The sequence below is a fragment of the Macrobrachium nipponense genome, chromosome 35, assembly GCF_015104395.2.
Source record: "Macrobrachium nipponense isolate FS-2020 chromosome 35, ASM1510439v2, whole genome shotgun sequence".
NCBI lineage: Eukaryota > Metazoa > Arthropoda > Malacostraca > Decapoda > Palaemonidae > Macrobrachium > Macrobrachium nipponense.
The window spans coordinates 25,689,752-25,712,266 of NC_061096.1; the positions used below are offsets into that span (position 1 = coordinate 25,689,752).

Consider the following 22,515-nt stretch of genomic DNA (forward strand, 5'->3'; position numbering starts at 1 on the left):
CAAAAGGAGCAAACAAGAGAGCAAACAAGAGAGCAGACTTCTGTTGGGAAGTAACCTTTTAGAAGCAAAGGAGCACCAAAGTTTGCCTTTTCTTAAGGGTACCATAGGCGATGAGCGAAGCTAACTCATCACATCCATCCCTAATGGATTTGTCCGCACAGGACAGACACCATCCAATCCTCCGCTAACTCCTGAGAAAGAGAAGGACAGTCTTCGATCTTGGCCGCTAAAGCGCCAATAGTCCAATCAAGGAAGCTAAAGACTTCTAAAAGTTTAAATTGATTCTTTACTACGTGGTCCAACTCAGGCGCTGTAAAGAAAACTTTCGCTGCGGCGAAAGCAGATCTTCTAGAGGAGTCGATTAAACTGGAGAACTCTCCCTGGGAGGAGGCAGAAACTCCCAGAGAAGGAGCTTCCCCATTACATAAAACTCCTATACCTCTTACGAAGCAACTTAGAGGGAGGGAGGTAAGCAAAAGAGCCTTCCCTAAGTCTCTTTTCATAGACATCCATTTCTCCACTCTTTCAACGAATGTCTAACCGCTTTAGATAGAACAAGTTTTGGGAGGAGAGGTCTGAAGTTTTCCTCCTCATCAAAAAAGTCGAAGTTGGGGAGCGCGGAGCCGCTTTCTCAAAATAATCTGGATAAGATACCAGAAGAAATCTAAGGAGGACGTGAATAACACGAGAGGTGATGTGAATCCTCCTCCTCTACTTCTTCATTCTCTGATACCGAAGGCCGAAGAAGTAGACGGAACTACAACCGGATCTGAAGGTTTCGAACCACCCTTGGACTCATTCATCCAGTAGGTTAAACATCTCTAACTGCTTGCGCAAAGGCGCCAGAGACGAATCAAAAACAGTTAACGTAGGCTTGGAAGAGCCTAAATGTTCATCATGGAGGCGGACTTTACTTGAAAAAAAAAAAAAAAAAAAAAAAAAAAAAAAAAAAAAAACGCCTCGCTCGGAAAAAAAAAAAAAAAGCTACTTGCGCCTCGCTCGGATTGCCGCCGAAATTCGAGGCGAAACAGGCGCATCAGGCGTAACAGACGAGGGAAAAAAAAAAGCGCCTAAAGAAAACACCCTTAGAACTGCTAGCTACAGCGCTAAAACCACAATCTCTACTAGTAGATGGAGCCGAAAAAGGCACAGATTGAGGCGACGAACGAGCCGCTAACGGCCGAGGCGCAACCCTACTCTCAGGCTCCTGATACCGCTTGACTGGAGGAGGCGAAGAATAACAGCACCTGAACGCCTCTTCAAAGGGACGCGAAACGGGGGAGGCGAATCTCGCCAAGAGCGCCGCCCCCGCGACCGGAGACAGAATCGCTTGAATCATTCGAAGGCGTCTGGACCGCAACCACCTTTCCAACGCTTAACCAAAAGTAGCCCTGTTGAGGCGCAACAGGCTCAACAAGAGAGGCGCCTGTCTGTGGGCAAATCCCGATCGACTCCCTTGGACTTCCGTATGTCTTCTCCCCGGTGCGGGGGAGCTGGACAGTGACCTTTGTCTAGGAGACGTGTCAGGACAGACAGACGCACCCTCAAACTACACTCTTACCTGAAGCCGCTTTCTCCAAAAACGTCTTAACTGAATTACCAAGTTGCAAAACCGTATTCGCTAGTACCGAAAATTTCTGATCTAACCTCGATTCCAGACTGGCAATGGTGTCGGAAGAAACTACACGGGAAGCCGGAGAGTGGGATTTTTAGTAGGAGGAATAGGAGGTGTAGTTAAAGGAGACCATAACAATTTGAGGAGAAACAGAAGGAACAGATGCATCACAAGACGAAGCAGAGCTAAGTCTACTTTCCCTAAGCGCTGCTTTTCTAATTCTGTCTTTAGCTAATTTCTCTGAGTATGAACTAAAAAACTCCATTGAGAATCAGTCCAATCACTATACTCGTTACATGTTCGATCTGCTGAACAAACCTGTCCCTTACACTTAACACATTTAGTGTGAGAATCATACTCTAACTTGGATAATCTAGTTTTACATCCTGAGATGCAAAACCTAACTCCCGACGGACTAGAATCCGACATGGCAACGCCTAAATAATGAAGCAAAATAAACAAACAACGCCAAAAAAGAGTACTTCACCAATTCCGAAGATCAAATCCACAAGAAAAAAGCGAAGCAAAGTCATCCAACCGCACCGACCACCGATGTTCACCGGATGCTGGCAGAAAAGAATTGGATTCACCTGGGTCAGTTGTACCTGGTTTCTCCCGCGAGTGGAGGGAGATGACGTCATCACCCCAGTGGTTGGCGACGCCTACGCGCTAAATTTGAATTTAGTATCCTGCCGCTCGTGGAAATCACGGCTGTATAATTGTTTGGTAAGACACTACAATAAAAATGACAATGTCAAAAATTGCATTTTTCCTAACTACAAACCTGAGGTCCTTTAACAATAGGAAGTAGCTAGCGGCAGCTGGAACGGTCGTAAGCTTCGAACAAGGGAGAATGGTAGTTAAATGCTTGTCCGACAGTGCGCGCGCCGTGCGCCTGGGAGGTGAAGAATCACTTTTGCTTTAGGCCCATGCAAAAAAACACAGAGTGAGGGGTGGCATGAGGTGGGACTATATGTAAAGGACCTCAGGTTTGTATAGTTAGGAAAAATGCAATTTTCAACAAATTGTCATTTGTTCCGATACGTAATACAAACCCTCGGCCCTTTAACAATAGGAAGACTCCACTTCTTGGTGGGAGGAATCTGAGTCTCTTGTGAACAGACTGGTGTTCGCCCAACCTTGGAATGCCTCCCTGGTCGTAAGAGCGAGGGAGGGATCCAAGCCTCTGTCCGATTGATCGGGGTGTGCACCGCAGGATCAATGGTCAGACCTCTGGACCAAGAACTAAGAGAGAGGCAAGCATATCTCTTCGTACCAGCAAGCAAGAACTTGTTCTTGTTTGCAAGAGGCAACATAAAGTTATGGTTTTGTCTCTTGTTGGCTTCCACTTCCCCTCACTTGTTGGGGGAAGTGGTGGATAATTGCTCCCATCCCTAGTGAAAGGGATAGGATGGGGCTCTGTTGAGTAGCTCACCTGCATCTCGTCCTTATCCAGCAGGGTGACGACCGTATCCCTCTACCCACAGGTAGAGGGGGAGAAAAAGAAAAAGAGGGAAGAGGAGCCAGTCACACTCTCATTCACTCATCCACTCTTACAGTCACACCAGGACTTGATGCTGTTCAGCCTGCGAGGGTCTGGGTTAGCTACACAATGTGTTGAGCAGCCACCACGGGTCCCAAGGAAAAAGTATCCAAAGACCCGCCGTTGGGCAATATCCCGAAGGTAAGAGAAGGAGGTGCATGTGGTCCTGGTTGTACCAGACCCCTGCCTTCAGTACCTGCGCCATGGAGAGGTTCTTGCGGAACGCGAGGAAAGAACCAATATCTCTGACTTCGTTGGCTCTCAGACGAAGGGTACGGATGACGTCGCTACCATCAGCTTCGTACGCCCTCCTGATCACCTCACGTAGTCAGAAGGAAAGAGTGTTCCTGTACTTCTTTCTAGGTCATCCCAGTGCTAACGAAGAGGCGTCAACCACTCAGCCTGGGGTGTCGAGTTTTTCTTCAGATAGCGCCGTCGCGCCCTCACAGGACAAGCAGCATCTCCTTCGCATCGAAGGCGGTGAAGTCCATTAGGGAGGGGATTGTGAAGGACTCGAACCGATCATCAGGGACCGAAGGGTTCTGAGTCTTCGCTACGAAGTTTGGTACGAAATTGAGCGTCACGGATCCCCATCCCCTGGATGCTTGACTTCGCAGGAAAAGTCATGCAGTTCCCTCAGAGGAAAAGAAGGGAATAGTCGCATGACCTATCCCTCTTCTCGACTTCGGTGAAGTCCAGTACCCATACTGGTCTATCCGTCTGCAGCGAAGTGTCTCGCATCCTTCTATCCCCATGCAGCGAAGTTCTTTTTCTCGGTAGTGGATAGGACACCGACACTCCATGGTGGGGTGTCGATGGTATGGGTACTGGGACAAGCTATTAGGACGAAGTAATGATTGATCTGGAACAACCGAACTAAGTCCACAGCGTAGTTCGTAACTGACTCGGGCGCTCTGACAGCTGCCGACTGACTGGTTCGGTAGTGAGGCAAGTTGTCCAAGCATCCGAGTGAGTCACGTGACCTTCGCCCTTTAAAGGGTTATGCCAAGAGACTAAACAAATAGTGTATTTGTTTGTCACTGATGCCGGACGGCGAGGTACGATTCTCTTAAGGCATGTGCCCAACAGGCGAAAGTCAATTGCCTTCTAGAGACCGAGGTCCCTGAAGGCAAGACATTCTCATAGTAGTTGAATCTCAGCTAAGGAGAAACAACACTATGTGCTGTTGAAGACGAAGGTAGACATTGAATGCAACCTACGTCTTCACAGACGAATCGAGAGAAGGATTCTCAAGATTCTGAACCTGTACTTACAAATGACTGAAAACGCTAACCGCTATTTCATTGCTGTCTGGTGAGGAGTCGTAGTTGCAATGAAAAAGCGGAGCGTTTTTCAGTAATGAAAACACAGGGGAGTACCACCTGAAGAACTGCTTCTCATGGGCTGAACATTTGGAAGTAAAGCTGGCAGGTCGGGGAGTAGGCAATGTCTTCAGATACATCTATTAATTCGGGGTGAACAATGAATAATTGCACACCTACGAATACGAGATATTTTGAAGACAAACTCAGATATCTGCAAAAATCATATGCATTATCGCAGTGCGATACAGCGGGGGAGACTAGTACAGACTTCTGTTACCGTGCGGTAAACAGAAAGATGAAAGAGTCCAAAAGATTTCTCTGTTAAAAATTCTCGCAATGTCGAAGGCGATGAAATCGAGTGTCACGGCAGTAGATGGTCATTCATGTATGCGAGAATCCCCGTTAATCAGAGACCTAAGTCCGTGATTGTTGGGCAGAGATACGGTTTGGTAGTCAATCAATGCAGGGGAGAGAGACATAACTGACCGTGCATCTTGGAGAGCCAGCTGATACTGAGTTGCCTCGGGCAGTTCAATACGCAGTAGCTCTCGCTGACTCGTCATCCTGAGTTGCCAGGTAATCCATTCCACGAGGGAATGAGTTCGGCTAGAACCATTGAGCATAAAGAAAAGATATGCTCAAGCAATAATATTTAAACGAAACGGATTTCGGTAAATACAAAAGTTGAGTTGGTGCTGTCGTGACAATACCATAATTAACTAAAAGCGAAACTGGTAATTCCTGGGAGGTTGCAGGCAGCCCCGAGTTGCAGTTTTAATTAATTAATCGTCTTGGTCACAATCTGTAGAGTTAACTACTGAATGTGCCTACACCCCAGACCAATTGACTGCTTAACAGAATCATGTCGCGAAGGTAATATACGTAGTATATTTGTAGGATTCTGTACAACGACCTCCATCCTAAATTCTTTTCCCTTCAAGAAATGAGAATAAGGATAGGAGATCGACCGCCTTCGATCTCTAATCAAGAAAGTGAAGAAGTCTTCCCCGAAGGAAAGCTTCAATGGTGAACAGAATACTGAAGACGATAGTTCAAGCCAAACTGGTGTGTTCCCGGTCCGTTCTTCTCTATCCAGGATTGATTACTGTGAGCTAATCTTCCTTCAGCGGCACAGGTACCAGTTCTTCTTTCTCAAAACTAGAAAGTTCCCAGGAATTCTGAGCATTCGGCAAGGTTTGCCCGATTGTCGTAGAACAATTATCGGGAATTCTCGTCTAGCTCACTTTGGACCGTGGTTTCGCCTACGTGTTTGGAGATCGTAAAAACTTCAAACACTGAGTGCTAGAAATTCTGCAGAATTTTAAGTACTCGGCAAAAAACCCCCACCGAATTCGTTAAACGATTATCAGTTGGTGGTCCTCTCGATTCCCGTAGAAATCGGGGATGGGGAAGGATCCGTCCTCAACGACCGGGGCTTACGTCAGGTAGGACCCGAAGGTCCTCCTGATAGCGCGGTCCCCAGTGTGGGATCCTACAGAGAAGTCTCTGTAGGGTCCCTTCCCTTTCCCTCATAGCCGTAAGGAGAGAGGGAATGGGTAAGGAATTGGATACTCGCTCGCCTTCCCAGCGGAACTAGCAGCTGGAGAAGAGAAGGAGAAGCTATCACCTTGCGGCAATATCCTCTCAGAGTCTGGAAAAACGTATCGTCAGAAAACGTTTTCCCCCCCGACAGGAGAGAGCCGATACCGTCCTCTGACTCATTCGGGAGGACAGGGGGGGGGGGGGGGGGGGGGGGGGGGGGGGGGGGGTGTGGGGGGGGGGGGGGGGGGTGGGGGGGGGGGGGGGGGGGGGGGGGGGGGGAGCGCTGCAATACTCTGTAGAAACGCCGCTGTCGCAGTAGAGGAGGTGGAATTAGCTTGTTCGACTGGCTAGACCTGAGCGAGCCATCTTGTCCGGAGACGAGAGGCTCTACCTGGTCCAGAACCGAGTCGAGAAGCTCCGATCGCGGCAAGCCCACCGATAGTCTGGGTTCCCTTCTTCGGGCTCCAGAATGACTTGAGCCGTGACGCGGGCTCTGCTGGTGGGAGCGGCAATGTTTCCCCGAGGTCGTTGTGCTGGCGAATCAGCGCAATAACCTCAGTACAGTTCCTCTGGATCTCGGAAGTCACAGCATCTTGCAGAGTAGGACCGTCAAGCCCCTCGAACAAGAGCTTATCCCTTAAGGAGGGGAAACTGCGATAGACCCCTCTCGGATTCCTCCTGCCACTTGCGCGTACGTCCTGGTCGGTCCGAAGATCGTACCTGGTACTTACGGCGTCGTGACGGGATCGTGCGGGGCATGCCCCTCACGATCACCCCGCTATGCCTCGCTCTTCCCGGTGCAAACCAAGGAAGTTGCAGGCACGGGAGAGGAAGACATGATGCTCCTCTTTCGCTCGCTGGCAGAACCAGCGGGCTTGGAGGGCTGCAGGTGATCGCCAACTTGCAGGCCTAGTCGAGCCATTTCCCTGGGAAAAACGGCTGGACCAAGAACAGCGGCCCCGATCTCGTGTGCAGAGGAGCTGCCGCTGGTCCCATCCGCCCGGTCCCTGTGGGAGTGGTGGTCAGGAGACCTGCAGAGACCAATGTCGCGGTGAGACCGGTGCGTGTCCTCACGGTGCGTCATACCGCTGGTACCAGCCGAGGCTGGCGCCAACAATCGGGAGGGGGGACCTCTTCCCAGCCTCAGCCCATGGCTGGTCAGGAACAGTCACATCTACCCGGGTTACCAGCTGGTCGCTGCGAGAGCGGCCGCTGGCCTGATGAGAGTCACCTGAGCGGCTCTCACCAGCTTCTGCTCCGTGCCGCAGTCCTGGCGCCGAGCGAACTCTGGCGCCAAAACTTTGGGAGATCGTACACTCGAAACCTCTCGCGAACAAGAGACCGAGCCGGAACGTGGCGTAGCGGCAGCGCCGCTAACCCCAGGCGAGGAAGTACCGGTGTTATCCGGTACCTCTCTGGTCCCCGCCTTCTTCTTCCTTGTGGAAGGAGAGACGGGCCCTGTCCCCGAAAGAGCAGGAGGACCGGCAGAAGAACCCCCCCGGGAGTTGGGCCCGAAGGAGCCTTCTTAGGGGGAAAACCCGGGTTACCAGCTGGTTGCTGCGAGAGCGGCCGCTGGCCTGGCGAGAGTCACCTGAGCAGCTCTCACCAGCCTTCTGCTCCGTGCCGCAGCCTTGGTGCCGAGCGAACTCTGGCGCCAGAACTTTGGCTGCACGGTCTCCCGCGATGACCGTGCACTTGGAATCTCTCGCGAACGAGAGACCGAGCCAGAACCTGGCGTAGCGGCAGTGCCACCAACACCAGGCGAGGAAGTACCGGTGGTAGCCGGTACCCCTCTGGTCCCCGTCTTCTTCTTCCTTGCAGAAGGGGAGACAGGCCCTGTTCCCGAAGGAGCAGGAGGACCAGCAGAAGGACGATGGGACGGGCCCTTAGAAGTTCCCTAAAGAGCCTTCTTAGGGGGGGAGGAGGCAGCCTTCTTCAGCTTGGTAGCCTTAAAAGTTGAAGGGGAAGAGGCGACAGCAGACGACGAAGAAGACGACGATGTTCTTCTTCTTCGTCAGCTCACGCAGGACAGACGTCAGATCCTCCATCCAGGACGGAGCCGGGGCAATTGCCGAAGCAACATGGCCCGGCTGCACCTGTCCGGAAGGACCTGAGTCTGGGACAGCAGCACTGTGGACAGGAACGACGTGGGCAGGAGCGGGAACAGCGAGAGCGGCTGGGCCAGCAGCAGGAACAGCGGTAGTGGCAGGTACGGCAGGCAAGTCAGGTAACCCAGGAGGCTTAGCTTCAGCCATCGACATCCTTCAGCCATCGACATCGACATCAACACCTGCCGGTGGCAGGTCCAGGGGAGAGCTTTTCGGGCAGCGGAAGTCTGGGGTCGGCAGCACAAAGAACCCAGGTGGAGGCGGCACACCCCTCCTCGGTACGGCAGCGATCGGCCCTTGCACAGCGGCTGTCGGCGTCACCGTCATCACATGCGGGGTATACACAAGGTGAGGAGGGGCAGCGTACCCTGGGGTAAAGATTGTTGTTGTTGCGGTGGTCACCGCTCCATGGGTGACCGGCCCCGACCCTGCCAGACGCTGAATCAACCCCTGGACACTAGGCATGCCCTGCAGGCCCAAGGACGCCCACACCTGTCCAAGGTCACTCGTTCTGCGGAAGCAACAGAAGGGTGATTAGTGGGGGGGTACCCTCGCTCGGGGGGGCTAGCCCCACCCCGAACGAACGGGAGACCCCGAATACAATTGTACGTCGGGGCACCAGAGCCCTCCTCCACGCTCGACAGTTTTCGGGTCGAGGGAGAAGGACCCAGATATCTCCCCCACGAATAAGGGGAAAGGTGCCATTCGTGGGAGCTGAGCGGGGGGGCAGGAAAGAAGACGAAGAATCGGTTACCAAGGCAGGCCTTCGCTTCCCTGCCCCCGCACAGCATCCACTGCACCTACACTAATAACGTTACAGCGCGAGAGCAAACGTGCCCTCTGCACCGAGCGCAAAGTATAAAGATTAATTCCCAGTATGAGCGGGAACTAATCCACAATGAATATTGATGCAATGAAATAATATATAAAAGTGAAACAGAATACTACTGCACTTGCAATTCACTTTCACACAATATAAAAGGGGAAGGATCAATTCCCGGGTAAGAGCGGAAAACTTGATCCATAATCAAATAATATATGAAAATGAAAAAGAATACTGCTCTTGCGTTCACTTTCATACAAATTAAAGGGCTCGTGCCGCGAGCATTCGCGCCCTCGGCCCCGAGCGCACAGGGCAAAATATAAATGAAAAAAAGAGTACTGAACTACAAGTTCACTTTCACAATTCACCCAGAAATAAAACGACTCGGCACGAGCGCACTCCGCCCTCGGCACCGAGAACATTATTCATGAGGATTAACTTCAGGAAAAGAGCGGAAACCGCCGCATCTACGGCGATAGCTCCATTTCTTGACCCATAATTTATCTAACTAATGAAAATGAAAACAGAGTACTTACAATTTCATTTTCAAACCAAACAAACCAGTAGTGGAAAACACAATATAAACAAAGCATACGACGATGAAGCGGGCAGAGAGCGATGACGAACATGTCCTCCACACACGCGGCTGAAAGCAAAAGTGATTCTTCACCTCCCAGGCACATGGCGCGCGCACTGTCGGACAAGCAGTTAACTACCGTTCTCCCTTGTTCGAAGCTTACGACCGTTCCAGCTGCTGCTAGCTACTTCCTATTGTTAAAGGACCGAGGGTTTGTATTACGTATCTGAACAAATACAAGGCTCGGTGCGAGAGCACTCTCGCCCTCGACACCGAGCACAAAGGACATGGGGATCGATCTTGGGAAAACTTCTAAATTTCCCACATTTACGCCCCTCCACCCCGGGGCACAGTCGCCGGGTAATGGAAAGGCACGGAGATTCCTTCGATCCTTGGTCCATTATTCACTTGAATTAATAATAAGTGTATATGAAAAAATGAAAAAGAGTACTTACAGTTCACTTTTACACACACACAAATAGTAAGAGAAAACAAATATCCTGAAAGCACATGACAATGAAGCGGGCAGAGAGCGATGAAGAGCAGTCTACACACCAGTAGGACCGGCCTAAAGCAAAAGTGGTTCTTCGCCTCCCAGTCGTGCGGCGCAGCGCTACGGTCGGACAGCGTTAACTACTGAACTCCCTTGTTCGAAAGCTTACGACCATCCAGCTGCCGCTAGTTACCTTCCTATTGTAAAAGGACCGAAGGTTTGTATGCCGTGTCGGAACAAATTATTTTTTTGCACTGTCGAGCCTCAGGTAGGCTCAGTGCTCAAACTATACAGATGGGAAAGTGTTAAAGGCTCTACTTATAGGATAAAATCTAAAAAATAAAAAAGGTAGCTCCAATCACCACGGGCTGTCAGCAGAGGGCTGGATGCAAACCATCTGCCCTGTGTCGAGTAGAAATAATGCTATGCATTAGTGAACTACCCATCTGAACTCAACAAGAAAAGGCAGGGTACAAGGGTCTGCATATTTCTTGGTAAAGTCAACCGAATAAAATGCAGCAAAGTCTGAAATATCCATGAACTATAACTTGAATAACAGACAACAGTTTTGATGGGGCCGATACTAAGAGCTGTGGCTAGGGTCTGGATGGAAAATTGCCTACGCAAGGTAAAGAAGACATGCATGCATGACATAAACCAAGTAGGCTGGACCCCTAACATAATATAGATAACTAGCAATAGAGCGTAAAGTAACAAGGGAAGGTTCTAGGTATGGAAGACCAAGAACGAACCCGCCACGAGGCAGAACAATGCCACCATGCTTCCGACCAAGAGCCAGTATTTATACCTAAAAAACGGCAAATACTGACTCAAAGCTGGAAAAAACCAAATAGAAACCTTAACAGATTACTTAACTTAGCTGATGCGATGGCTGAACGCTCCATATCTAGATAAATCCTCGTAAGGGGCACAAAAAACACAGAGAGCAAAAAAGTACGTGTTGTACACAGTGCGCTAACAGAAAGGATGGCCACCAGAGGCGCAGCAGTCGGCAGCGTGGGATGGAGTAGTAGTAGTTGCTGCCCACTCTGTGGGTCGGCTCCCCTCTTGTGGGGGTTTTGCCGTAGGAGATTTCTATTGGTAAGAGGTTCGTGGTAGTGGTCTCACTCGCCCTAGTGTTCATACCGACGCCCTCTTAGAGGGTGAGCGAGTCAGTGGTACTGACCTTTTCTTTATTTTATTTATTCTCTGGTATGTGTTATCTCTGGTATGTGTTAGTGCATTTACCTTAGAAATAATGGATTAAAGGGATATTTCGCTGGGCGACACGAACCAATCGCCCAGAAATAGATTTTTCCTTACGTCAAAATCCCTTTTTTAGGAAAGACAGTCCAGAACAAGAGGGATTTTGATATTTTCAAAGGTTTTGCTGTAAGCAGAAGGGTGCTGATCTCTTTTAACACTCTTACGCCGGAGCAGTAAATAAAAAATTGTTTCCTGTGTGCCGGAGGGGTTTCGAAGTGAGCGCGGAAGCGGAAAAAATATTTTTTTCAAAAAATCACAGCGCTTAGTTTTCAAGATTAAGAGTTCATTTTTGGCTCCTTTTTTTGTCATTGCCTGAAGTTTAGTATGCAACCATCGGAAATGAAAAAAATTATCATTATCATATATAAATAATGCAATATATGATAGCGCAAAAACAAAATTTCATATATAATTGTATTCAAATCGCGCTGTGCGCAAAACGGTTAAAGGTAACAAGTTACTTTTTTTTCGTTGTAATGTACACTAAATTGCGATCATTTTGGTATATAACACATAGTAAAATGATAAAAGCAACACAGAGAAAATATTATCACAAAATAATGCATGAATTCGTAACGCGCGGACGTAAACAAATATTTTTTTCAAAAATTCACCATAAATCTAAATATTGTCCTAGAGACTTCCAATTTCTTTCAAAATGAAGACAAATGATTGAATATTACTATACTGTAAGAGTATTAGCTTACAATTGCAGTTTTCGACTATATCTGACGAGTTAAAGTTGACCGAATGTCAAATTTTTTTATATATATTTTTTATATGCAATTATTTCAGAAATAAGAAAAGCTACAACCTTCAAATATTTTTTGTTTTATTCTACATGAAATTGCACACATTTTCATATATAAAACTCTATGAAATGCCTAATATGAAATGGAGCAAATATTCCGAGAATGGGACGTACGTATTTCGGAGATTTGTGGCGGAGAATCCGCGCGCGGAGGGAAGGAAAGATTTTTTTTTTTTAATTCACCATAAATCTAAATATTTTGCTAGAGACTTCGAATTTGTTTCAAGATGAAGATAAATGACTGAATATTACTAGACTGTAAGAGTTTTAGCTTACAATTGCGTTTTTCTACCATTTCGGTAGAGTCAAAGTTGACGGAACGTGGTTTTTTTTTCTATCTATCGTGATTTATATGCAAATATTTCAAAAATGAGAAAAGCCACAACCTTCAATTATTTTTAGTTGTATTCTAAATGAAATTGCACACATTTTCATATATAAAACTTTATGTAACGGCTAATTTAAAATGGTGCAAACATTACCACAATCGCACGTGATTTTTTCGGAAGAGTTACCGCACGGATGTAAAGAAAATGTTATTTTTTTCATAAATTCACCATAAATCGAAATATTGTGCTAGAGACTTCCAATTTGTTGAAAATGAAGGTAAATGCTTGAATATTACTAGAATATAAGCGTTTTAGCTTACAATTGCATTTTTCGACCATTTCGGTAGAGTCAAAGTTGACGAAAGGTTGAAATTTTGCAATATCATTATTTTATATGAAAATATCTCAAAACTGATAAAAAGCTACAACCATGGGTTGTTTTTGGATTAATGTTGTGTATTGTTGCATGAAATTGCGCACATTTCCATATACAAAACTTTATATAACGGCTAATTTTAAAATGGTGCAAACATTACCACAATCGCATGTATGATTTTTTTCGGAAGAGTTACCGCGCGGACGTAAGGAAAAAGTTTTTTCATAAATTCACCATAAATCAAAATATTGTACTAGAGACTTCCAATTAGTTGCAAAATTAAGGCAAATGATTGAATATTACTAGAATATAAGCGTTTTAGCTTACAATTGCGTTTTTCGACCATTTTGGTAGAGTCAAAGTTGACCGAAGGTTGAAATTTTGGCAATTATCGTTATTTATATGTAAATATCTCAAAACTGATAAAAGCTACAATTGTGAGTATTTTATTGTTGTATTCTACATAAAAATGCACACATTTTCATATACGTATAATACTTCATGTAACGGCTAATTTACAATGGCACAAAAATTATGTCAAAGTGACGAAATAATTTCCGAGATGTGTCACAGATACTTTTTAGTGCGGCAAGAAAGAAATTCGCGCTTGCGCGCCTGCGTAACGATTGTATACAAAACAACACCTTGATCCGTTAACTCCCAGCATCCCCCAAGTTTTAGGCTGGTAGGCCTATAAGTATTTTTCCGCGAATTTTAAAAAAAACTTTTGTAAGTCGATGTAAAATACGCCCAATTGGCACACGGGAGACAAAAAATGTCGACGTAAAATACGTCCAGTCAGCGTAAGAGGGTTAAGTGTGAGTTGCAAAAACCCTTGGCCAAACCAGAGTACTTAACAAGAGCTTTATTCCATGAAGTTTTCTTACTGACCTGGTGTTTTTCTGATATACAAACTCATTAATCATTTATTGCTGCAGTTCTGCAAATAAAGAAATCCTAGTCTAACTGTTCTTGAATTAGTCAAGATCCAGAAAAGCTTGTTTTTCATAAAATATATTAAAAACTGTGTAATTTAACAATACAGCTTCATAAAACCCTACTCTTTGTGGTCACAAAGAGTAACCATATGTTGAATGGGTATATTTGCAAACTCCCACAATGCTATACAGACTAGCCTAGCATACTTTTCTTATACAGTGATGGTTTTCAACACATTTACTGTAGACCAGTACATACATACAATTACACTATTCACAGTAAATACTGCATCATCATAAGGTTTTATTTTCATCTTGTCCTGATGTTCCAGAAACTTCGCCTTCAGCAATTCTGCCTCTCTCATCTTTAGTGTCTGTGGATATTAAGACAATTTGGGCTCTATATAACTTGTGGGTTTGTTATGAACAAATTAAGACATTCAGCTGATATGTCTTACAGTTAATATTCAATTACACACAATGAAAGCTGTTATTAGTTCATATGGAATAGCCATCAAGTGTATATCTATAAATTAACAATCAGCCTCAATAGTAAAAACAAACAAAGGTGCAACAATGCATGCCCACAACCATTTGTGTTTTTAGAAAAAGGCTGACTCACTAGACCTTATATTGTGAACAATCATGTCAGGGTTTAGAATGAATTCAATGGTCTCTATAATGAGAAGAATCCTTTTGGAAAATTTAGCATAACATTTCTACAGATAAAATGTAATACCATAATTATCGCTCGAAGAAACTAAGTTCAGAAATTTCGCAAAATGAAAATTTTTTATCAATTTTTATTTTTCATAGCTAACAAACCTGAGGTTTTAACAATAGGATAACCTTCTAGCGCCAGCTGGAAACCAGTTAAAACAATTGGATTGTAAAGCAAGGAATCTGTGGCATCTGGCAACTCATGCGTGTACAAGGTGGAAGCTGGTCACCGACCGGGCTTGGAACCTCGTGACGCGTCAGTCTTTCTTTGACCACCTTGGAAAGTGGTTCTTGCTTTTGCACTCTCCTTCCCAAGCCAGTTTCTTTGTTAGAACATGATCTATTGGTGCTTTGCTTTCAGTCTATGTGTATGTGTCTGCTTGTCTTTATCATGGATTTACAGTTTTTAAACTGTAAATTATATTATTTACACTATCAAGCAAAATATTATTTTGGAATTATGATTTTTTGAAATAATCACTTCCAAATATAAATAATTATGAAACACTGGACTGACCTCTATTGGTAGCATTTCTGATGGTGCAAGTTCTTGTGCTTGTCATATGACTTGTAACTCTAGATGGTGCCTGTGTACCTGTTCGACCACAAAGACGAGAAGTACTGTTACTTCGGGAACTACTGGATCCAGATCGATGAGATGCAGTTTGCACTGAAGACTGAGAATCTTGAGATGGAGACCGAGCAGCTCTGCTAGAAGAGCGGTATGCAGAATGAGTTCCACTATCTAAATTTGAAGATGATCTTGCTACATGTACAGGTAACCTGCTTCCTCTTGGAGACATTCGATAATCAGAGCGAGCAGACCTTACAAGTGACGCTGACTGTGGCGGCTGAACAAGGGTTGGTTGCACTAATGGAGTACTACTACTACTAATACTCTTGGTAGGACCTGATACAGATGTGCGTGTCTTTCTTTCTTGTTGGCTTCGTGATCCTTGAGGAGAAGCTCTTTTTGTAGATGTTCTAACTGGCACTGTTGACCTCTGCCGGTCTTCTTGATATCTGAAAGAATAAAAAAAAAAAACACTGTAAAAATCTTTGTCTACAACCAATTCCAAGCTACCATCACAAAGGACAACAAACTTCATGATAACAAAACCTGAAATTAAAATACATAACTACATACCTATGGCAAACACGTTGGATATTTCCCCTATGGCAAAGCAATATTTGTTTTAAATTTGGGGAAATCTGTTCATATAACATTTTACAGATAATAATACTATAATAAACATAGTTTGATGGTTTTCAAGTAAATGTCAAATCAACATAATACTAAATTACATACATATTCTCTTCATGATAAGCAGTGCAGAACTACTAACACAAATTTACAATACGTACTGAAAATCACTTCAGAATAGAGAAAAAAATGACAATTTGTCCAAAATTGCATTTTTCCTAACTATACAAACCTGAGGTCCTTTTACAATAGGAAGGTTACTAGCGGCAGTTGGATAGGTCGTAAGCTTTCGAACAAGGGGTTCGGTAGTTAACTGCTTGTCCGACAGTGCGTGCGCCGCGCGACTGGGAGGCGAAGAATCACTTTTGCTTTAGGCCCATGCAAATACTGCAGTGAGGGGTGGCATGAGATGGGACTATGTGTAAAAGGACCTCAGGTTTGTATAGTTAGGAAAAATGCAATTTTCAACAAATTGTCATTTGTTCCGACAGGGGATACAAACCTTTCGGTCCTTTTACAATAGGAAGACTCACTTCTTGGTGGGAGGAATCTGAGTCTTTTGTGAACAGACTGGTGTTCGCCCAACCTTGGAATGCCTCCCTGGTCGTAAGAGCGAGGGAGGGATCCAAGCCTCTGTCCGATTGATCGGGGTGTGCACCGCAGGATCAATGGTCAGACCTCTGGACCAAGTAGTAATAAGAGAGAGGCAAGCGTATCTCTTTGTACCAGCAAGCAAGAACAAGTTCCTGTTTGCAAGAGGCAACATAAAGTTATGGGTTTGTCTCTTGTTGGCATCCACTTCCCCTCCCTTGTAGGAGGAAGTGGTGGATATTCTTCCCTGAAAGGGATAGGATGGGGCTCTGTCATATAGCTCACCTGCATCTCGTCCTTATCCAGCAGGGTGACGACCGTATCCCTCTGCCCACAGGTAGAGGAGGAGAAAAAGATGGGAAGAGGAGCCAGTCACACTCTCATTCACTCATCCATTCTTACAGTCACACCAGGACTCGATGCTGTTTCAGCCTGCGAGGGTCTGGGTTAGCTACACAACGTGTTGAGCAGCCACCATGGGTCCCAAGGAAAAAGTATCCAAGGACCTGTGGGCAATATCCCGAAGGTAGAAGGAGGTGAAGGTAGTCTGGTTGGCCCAGACCTCTGCCTTCAGGACCTGCACCATGGAGAAGTTCTTGCGGAACGCAAGGGGAAGGACCAATGCTCCTGACTTCGTGGGCTCTCGGACAGAGCGTATGGATGTCGTCACTACCATCAGCCTCATACGCTCTCCTGATCACCTCACGCAGCCAGAAAGAAAGTGTGTTCTTGGATACTTCTTTCTTGGTTACCCCGGTGCTAACAAAGAGGCGTCGACACTCAAGGCCTGAGGTGTCGAGTTCTCTTCAGGTAGCGCCGTAGCGCCCTCACAGGACAAAGCAGCATCTCATCCGCATCATTATCGGTGAAGTCCATTAGGGAGGGAATTGTGAAAGACTTGAACCTGTCGTCAGGGATCCATGGTTTCTGAGTCTTCGCAATGAAGTTCGGGACGAAATCGAGCGTCACAGATCCCCATCCCCTGGAGTGTAGTACGTCGAAGGATAGACCATGAAGTTCCCCTACTCTCTTCGCCGATGCCAGGGCCATCAAGAAGAGGGTCTTGAGGGTCATCTCTTGCGAACGAGAGGCTTTTCTCGTAGCGCAGCAACAGAGATGGCTGGAAACGTCCGTCAGTCCTCTGCAGCTGTGTACCAGGGGAAGTGGGCCGTCTTCTGTGGTTGGTGTCATAGACGGGGTCTATCTCCTCTCAGAGCCACTCTTCAGCAGGTAGCGGATTTCCTCATATTTCTTCGCCGAGAGAAGCTCCTCTCAGTCCCCACAGTGAAAGGATATAGAGCCGCCCTGGCACTAGTTCTGAAACTGAGGGGATTGGACATTTCAAACTCGTTCGAGATCTCCTTGCTCATGTCTGGCGACTCTCGGAGTGGCTCGAAGGGTCTTAGAGTCAAACTCCTAAGGACGAGAGTCACATCCCACGCAGGGGGCATGAGTTCCCTGGGTGGGCAAGACCTTTCGAAGCTCCTCATGAGCAAGGAGATCTCAAATGAGTTTGAAATGTCCAATCCCCTCAGTTTCAGAACTAGTGCCAGGGCGGCTCTATATCCTTTCACTGTGGGGACTGAGAGGAGCTTCTCTCGGCGAAGAAATATGAGGAAATCTGCTACCTGCTGAAAAGTGGTTCTGAGAGGAGATAGACCCCGTCTATGACACCAACCACAGAAGACGGCCCACTTCCCCTGGTACACAGCTGCATCTGTTGCTGTGCTACGAGAAAAGCCTCTCGTTCGCAAGAGATGGTGGATAACGGCCAGCCGTGAAGTTGTAGAGACTGGACTGCTCGGTGGTAGCGTTCTGTGTGTGGCTGGGCGAGAAGGTTGTGCCAATGGGGAATCTCTCTCGGTTCTCCTGCAAGAAGAGCCAGCAGGTCCGGATACCAAATGGCCTGGTCATTTGGGAGCCACCAGGATCATTCTGAGATTCGGGGTGGTCAGCACTCGACTGATCACCTTGTGAATCAGGCTGAACGGGGGAAAGGCAAAAAACAAAGAGGTTGTCCCACGGGTGTTGAAGAACGTCCTCTGCAGCTGCCCATGGGTCCGGCACAGCTGAAAAGAAAACCTGAAGTTTCCTGTTGTGCTGGGTGGCGAACAGATCCACAACTGGTCGCCCTAACAGGTCAAAGAGCCTTTCCGCCACGTCCTGGTGTAGGGACCATTCGGTTCCTATCACCTGATCCCGACGGCTGAGCTTGTCTGCTACTACATTCCTCTTCCCTGGAGTGTAGCGTGCTGACAGCTCTATTGAGTGAGCCGCGGCCCACTCGTGCACCTGCCGTGTCAACTGGTACAACAGGAGAGACACTAGGCCCCCCTGTTTGTTGACGTAAGCCACTACCGTGGTGTTGTCGCACATCAACACCACTGAGTGTCCCATCAAGCAGTCCTGGAACTCTTGGAGAGCGAGAAACGCTGCCTTGAGCTCTAGGACATTGATGTGAAGGTGCTTGTCGCAATTGTCCCACACTCCCAAAGTCAGCAACTCCTCCAGGTGTGCGCCCCATCCCTCGTTCGATGTGTCTGAGAACAGCAGCATCTCCGGGGGGGGGAGTGCGTAGAGGCACTCCTCTCAAGAGGTTCCTGTCGTCGAGCCACCAGGCTAGGTCCTGCCTTACCTCCAGCGTAAGAGACATGGGGAAGTATGGTGGGTCTGTCGCCTGTGACCAACTCTCCTTTAGTCTCCACTGAAGAGACCGCAGGTGAAGATGCCCGTGAGGGACTAACTTCTCGAGTGACGACAGGAGGCCGATCACGACTTGCCATTGCTGAGCTGCCTGTTCCTGCCGAGACAGGAACTGGTTGGCTGCCTCCCTGAATTTGCTGATCCGCGAGTCTGTGGGGAAGACTCGCCCTGCTACCGTGTCGATCAGCATACCCAGGTACTTCATCCTCTGCTTGGGTTCGAGATCGGACTTCTCGAAGTACACCACAATCCCCAGATCGCGACAAAACTTCAGTAGTTGATCCCTGTCCTGCAGCAACTGCGAGCGGGAGCTCGCCAGGACTAGTCAATCATCGAGATATCTCAGAAGACGTATCCCGTCCGAATGGGCCCAAGCAGACACCAGAGTGAACACTCGCGTGAACACCTGTGGGGCGGTTGAGAGACCGAAACAAAGTGCCCTGAATTGGTACACCGTCCCATCGAGGATGAAGCAAAGGTACTGTCTGGGGGATTGATGGACGGGTATTTGAAAATACGCGTCCTTCAGATCCACTGAAAGCATGAAATCGTTCTCCCTGATGGATTCGAGCATGGAACGTGCCGTCTCCATCGTGAACCGAATCTGGCGAACAAATCGGTTCAGGGGAGAGAGATTTATCACCGGCGCCAGCACCCCGTAGACTTTTCCACCAGGAAAAGACGGCTGTAGAAGCCCGGTGACTGATCTGTGATGATCTCTACAGCTCGTTTGCTCAGCATGGACTCGATCTCCTGTCGTAGCGCCACGTCCTTCGATGAACCTGGAACGTAAGTCTGCAGTTGGACCGGGTTGGAGGTGAGGGGTGGCCGAGATTCAAAGGGTAATAGATATCCCTCCCGAAGGACATCTACTATCCAGGTCTCGGCGCCGTAGCGCTGCCAAGTTGCCCAATGGCTTGCCAGGCAACCCCCCACTTCCGGCAGCAGGTGAGGGGGAAGGAACGCCGTCCCTAGCGTTTCCCCCATTTCTTCGACTTCTTCCCTGACCCCCCTCGTGAGAAGGACGGCTGGGAGGAGGGCTGGTTATGGGCCCCCTTAGCAGAAGTCGAAGAAGACAGAGTCTTTCCTTGGGGCTTCGACGAGGCTATCGTCTTAGCAGCCGAGGAAACGCCAGCCGAGCTCTTTGGCTTGGCTGCAGTTCGAGGCTGCCCAGAAGCCTTCGAAACTGCCTGGTGAACAAGACGGTCACTGTCATCAGTGCGCTGTCTGTCCACCGCAGCGTCCACCATCTCTCCAGAGAAGAGAGAGGAGGAACTCCGTACTGGTCCATTGCGAAGGCCCAAAGCCGCCTCACGCCCAGCTGCCCTGGATACTCGGGTAAGGACTGTGTCCCTACGGCGAAGTACAAGGTTGGCCCACAGGTTTGCCGTCTGGTGGGCGAGGAAGGAGATGGCTCTTCCTCCAGACTGACAGAGTCTCCTGAAAGCCGAGTCTTCTTCGGGGGAAATTCCCCCGGAGTTGACTGCGACCTTAGACACTGCTGTGAGGGACCACAGGTCTATCCAAGAAACGGCCTGGAAAGCTGCCATAGCTTTAGATTCCAGGCCCAGTGCCTCTTGCTGCGAGAACCAGAGGTTCTCAGACAGGAACTGCTGCAGAGACACACCCGGAGTTAGCCTGGCTAACTCTGGGTTTACCTGTTTGGGCGGCATTGGATCCTCTGAAGGCACATAAAAACGCCGCTGTCGCAGTTGAGGAGGTGGAAGCAGCTTGTTCGATCTGCCTGACCTGAGAGAGCCTTCCTGTCCGGAGACGAGAGACTCTACCTGGTTCAGAACAGAATCGTCAAGCTCAGATCGTGGCAACCCCACCGTCGGTTTGGGTTCCCTCTTCGGGCCCCAAAACGACTCGAGCCGGGACGTGGGCTTGGAAGGTGGGAGCGGCGACCCTTCCCCGAGGTCGTTGTGCTGACGAATCAGCACAATAACCTCAGCAAAGTTCCTCTGGATCTCGGGAGTCACTGCATCTTGTGGAGTAGGACCGTCAAGTCCCTCGAACAAGAGCACATCCCGAGACCCTACCCTTTCAGGAGGGGGAACGTCGACAGACCCCTCTCGGTCTCCTCCTGTCACTTGCGCATACGTCCTGGTCAATCTGAGGACTGTGCCTGGCACGTACGGCGTCGTGACGGGATCGTGCGGGGCGCACCCCTCACGATCACTCCACAATGCCTCACTCTTCCCGGTGTAACCCGAGGAAGTGTAAGGCATGGGAGAGGCAGACCTGATGCTCTCCCCTCACTCACTGGCAGAACCAGTGGGCTTGGAAGGCTGCAGGCGATCACCAACCCGCGGTGGTGATCGAGCTGCAGGCCTAGTCGAGACGTCTCCCTGGGGAGAACGGCTGGACCGAGAACAGCGGCCCCGATCTCGTGTCAGAGGAGCTACTGCTGGTTGCCGTACGCTGGCAATCGGGGGGACCTCTTCCCAGCCTTGGCCCGTGGCTGGTCAGAGACCGTCACGTCAACCCGGGTAGCCAGCTGGTCGCCGCGAGAGTGAGAGCTGGCCTGGTGAGAGTTGCCTGAGCGGCTCTAACCAGCCTTCCGCTCCGTGCCGTGAACCTGGCGCCGAGCGAGCTCTGGCGTCTGGTTCTTGGCTGTACGGTCACCCCCGGTACCTCTCGCGAACGAGAGGCCGAGACGGAACCTGATGCAGCGGCAGAGCCCCTGACACCAGGCGAGGAAGTACCGGTGTTAGCCGGTACCCCTCTGGTCCCCACAGTCTTCTTCCGCAAGGAAGAAGAGACGGGCCCCGCTCCCGAAGGAGCAGGAGGACCAGCGGAAGAATCCCCCGTCCCACCGGAGTGAGACGGGCCCTGAGAAGCTCCCGAAGGAGACTTCTTAGGAGGGGAGGAGGCAACCTTCTTCTTCTTCGGCTGTGAAGCCTTAGAAGTCGAAGGGGGAGAGGCAGCAGACGACGACGACGAAGAAGACGACGAAGACACCTTCCTCTTCTTCTTCACCAGCTTCCTCAGGACAGACGTTAAGTCTACCATCCAGGGCGGAGCCGGGACTGCTGTTGCCGAGGCAACAGGGCCCGGACGCACCTGTCCGGATAGACCAACGTCTGGAACAGCAACGCCACAAGCAGGAACGACATCAGCAGGTGCGGACATCTCAGGAACAGCAGGAACATCGGGAACGGCAGGAACGGTCGGCATAGTCTGGGCAGGTACGGCAGTCGGTACAGGCATCATAGGAGGTTGAGCCAGCGCCAGCGACATCCTAGGTATTGGCGGCAGGTTCAGGGGCGAGCTCTTGGGGCAGCGGAAGTCTGGCCAAGGCAGCACGGCAAACCCGGGCGGCGGCGACACGCCCCCCCTCGGTACAGCGATCAGACCCTGCACTGAGGTTGTTGGAGACACTGACACAGCATGTGGGGAGTACACCTGGTGAGGGGGAGTGGCGTACCCTGGAGTTGACAGGGTGGTAGTCGTAGTGGTCACCGTTGCATGCGTGACCGCAGCAGACCCAGCCAAATGGTAAAGCAGCCCCTGGACACTAGGCACGCCCTGCAAGCCCAAAGACGCCC

At 48.8% G+C, this 22,515-nt stretch overlaps 1 protein-coding gene across 3 annotated transcripts in view; it reads right to left on the reverse strand.

Moving 5' to 3' along the window:
• The window catches only part of LOC135208489 (uncharacterized), a 112,126-nt gene that overhangs the window by 42,536 nt on the left and 47,075 nt on the right, over positions 1-22,515 (reverse strand). For all 3 annotated transcript variants that reach the window (XM_064240720.1, XM_064240718.1, XM_064240719.1), the window contains exon 9: positions 14,984-15,489. In XM_064240720.1, coding sequence (XP_064096790.1) covers positions 14,984-15,489 — 506 coding nt within the window. The remainder of the gene's footprint in view (positions 1-14,983; positions 15,490-22,515) is intronic.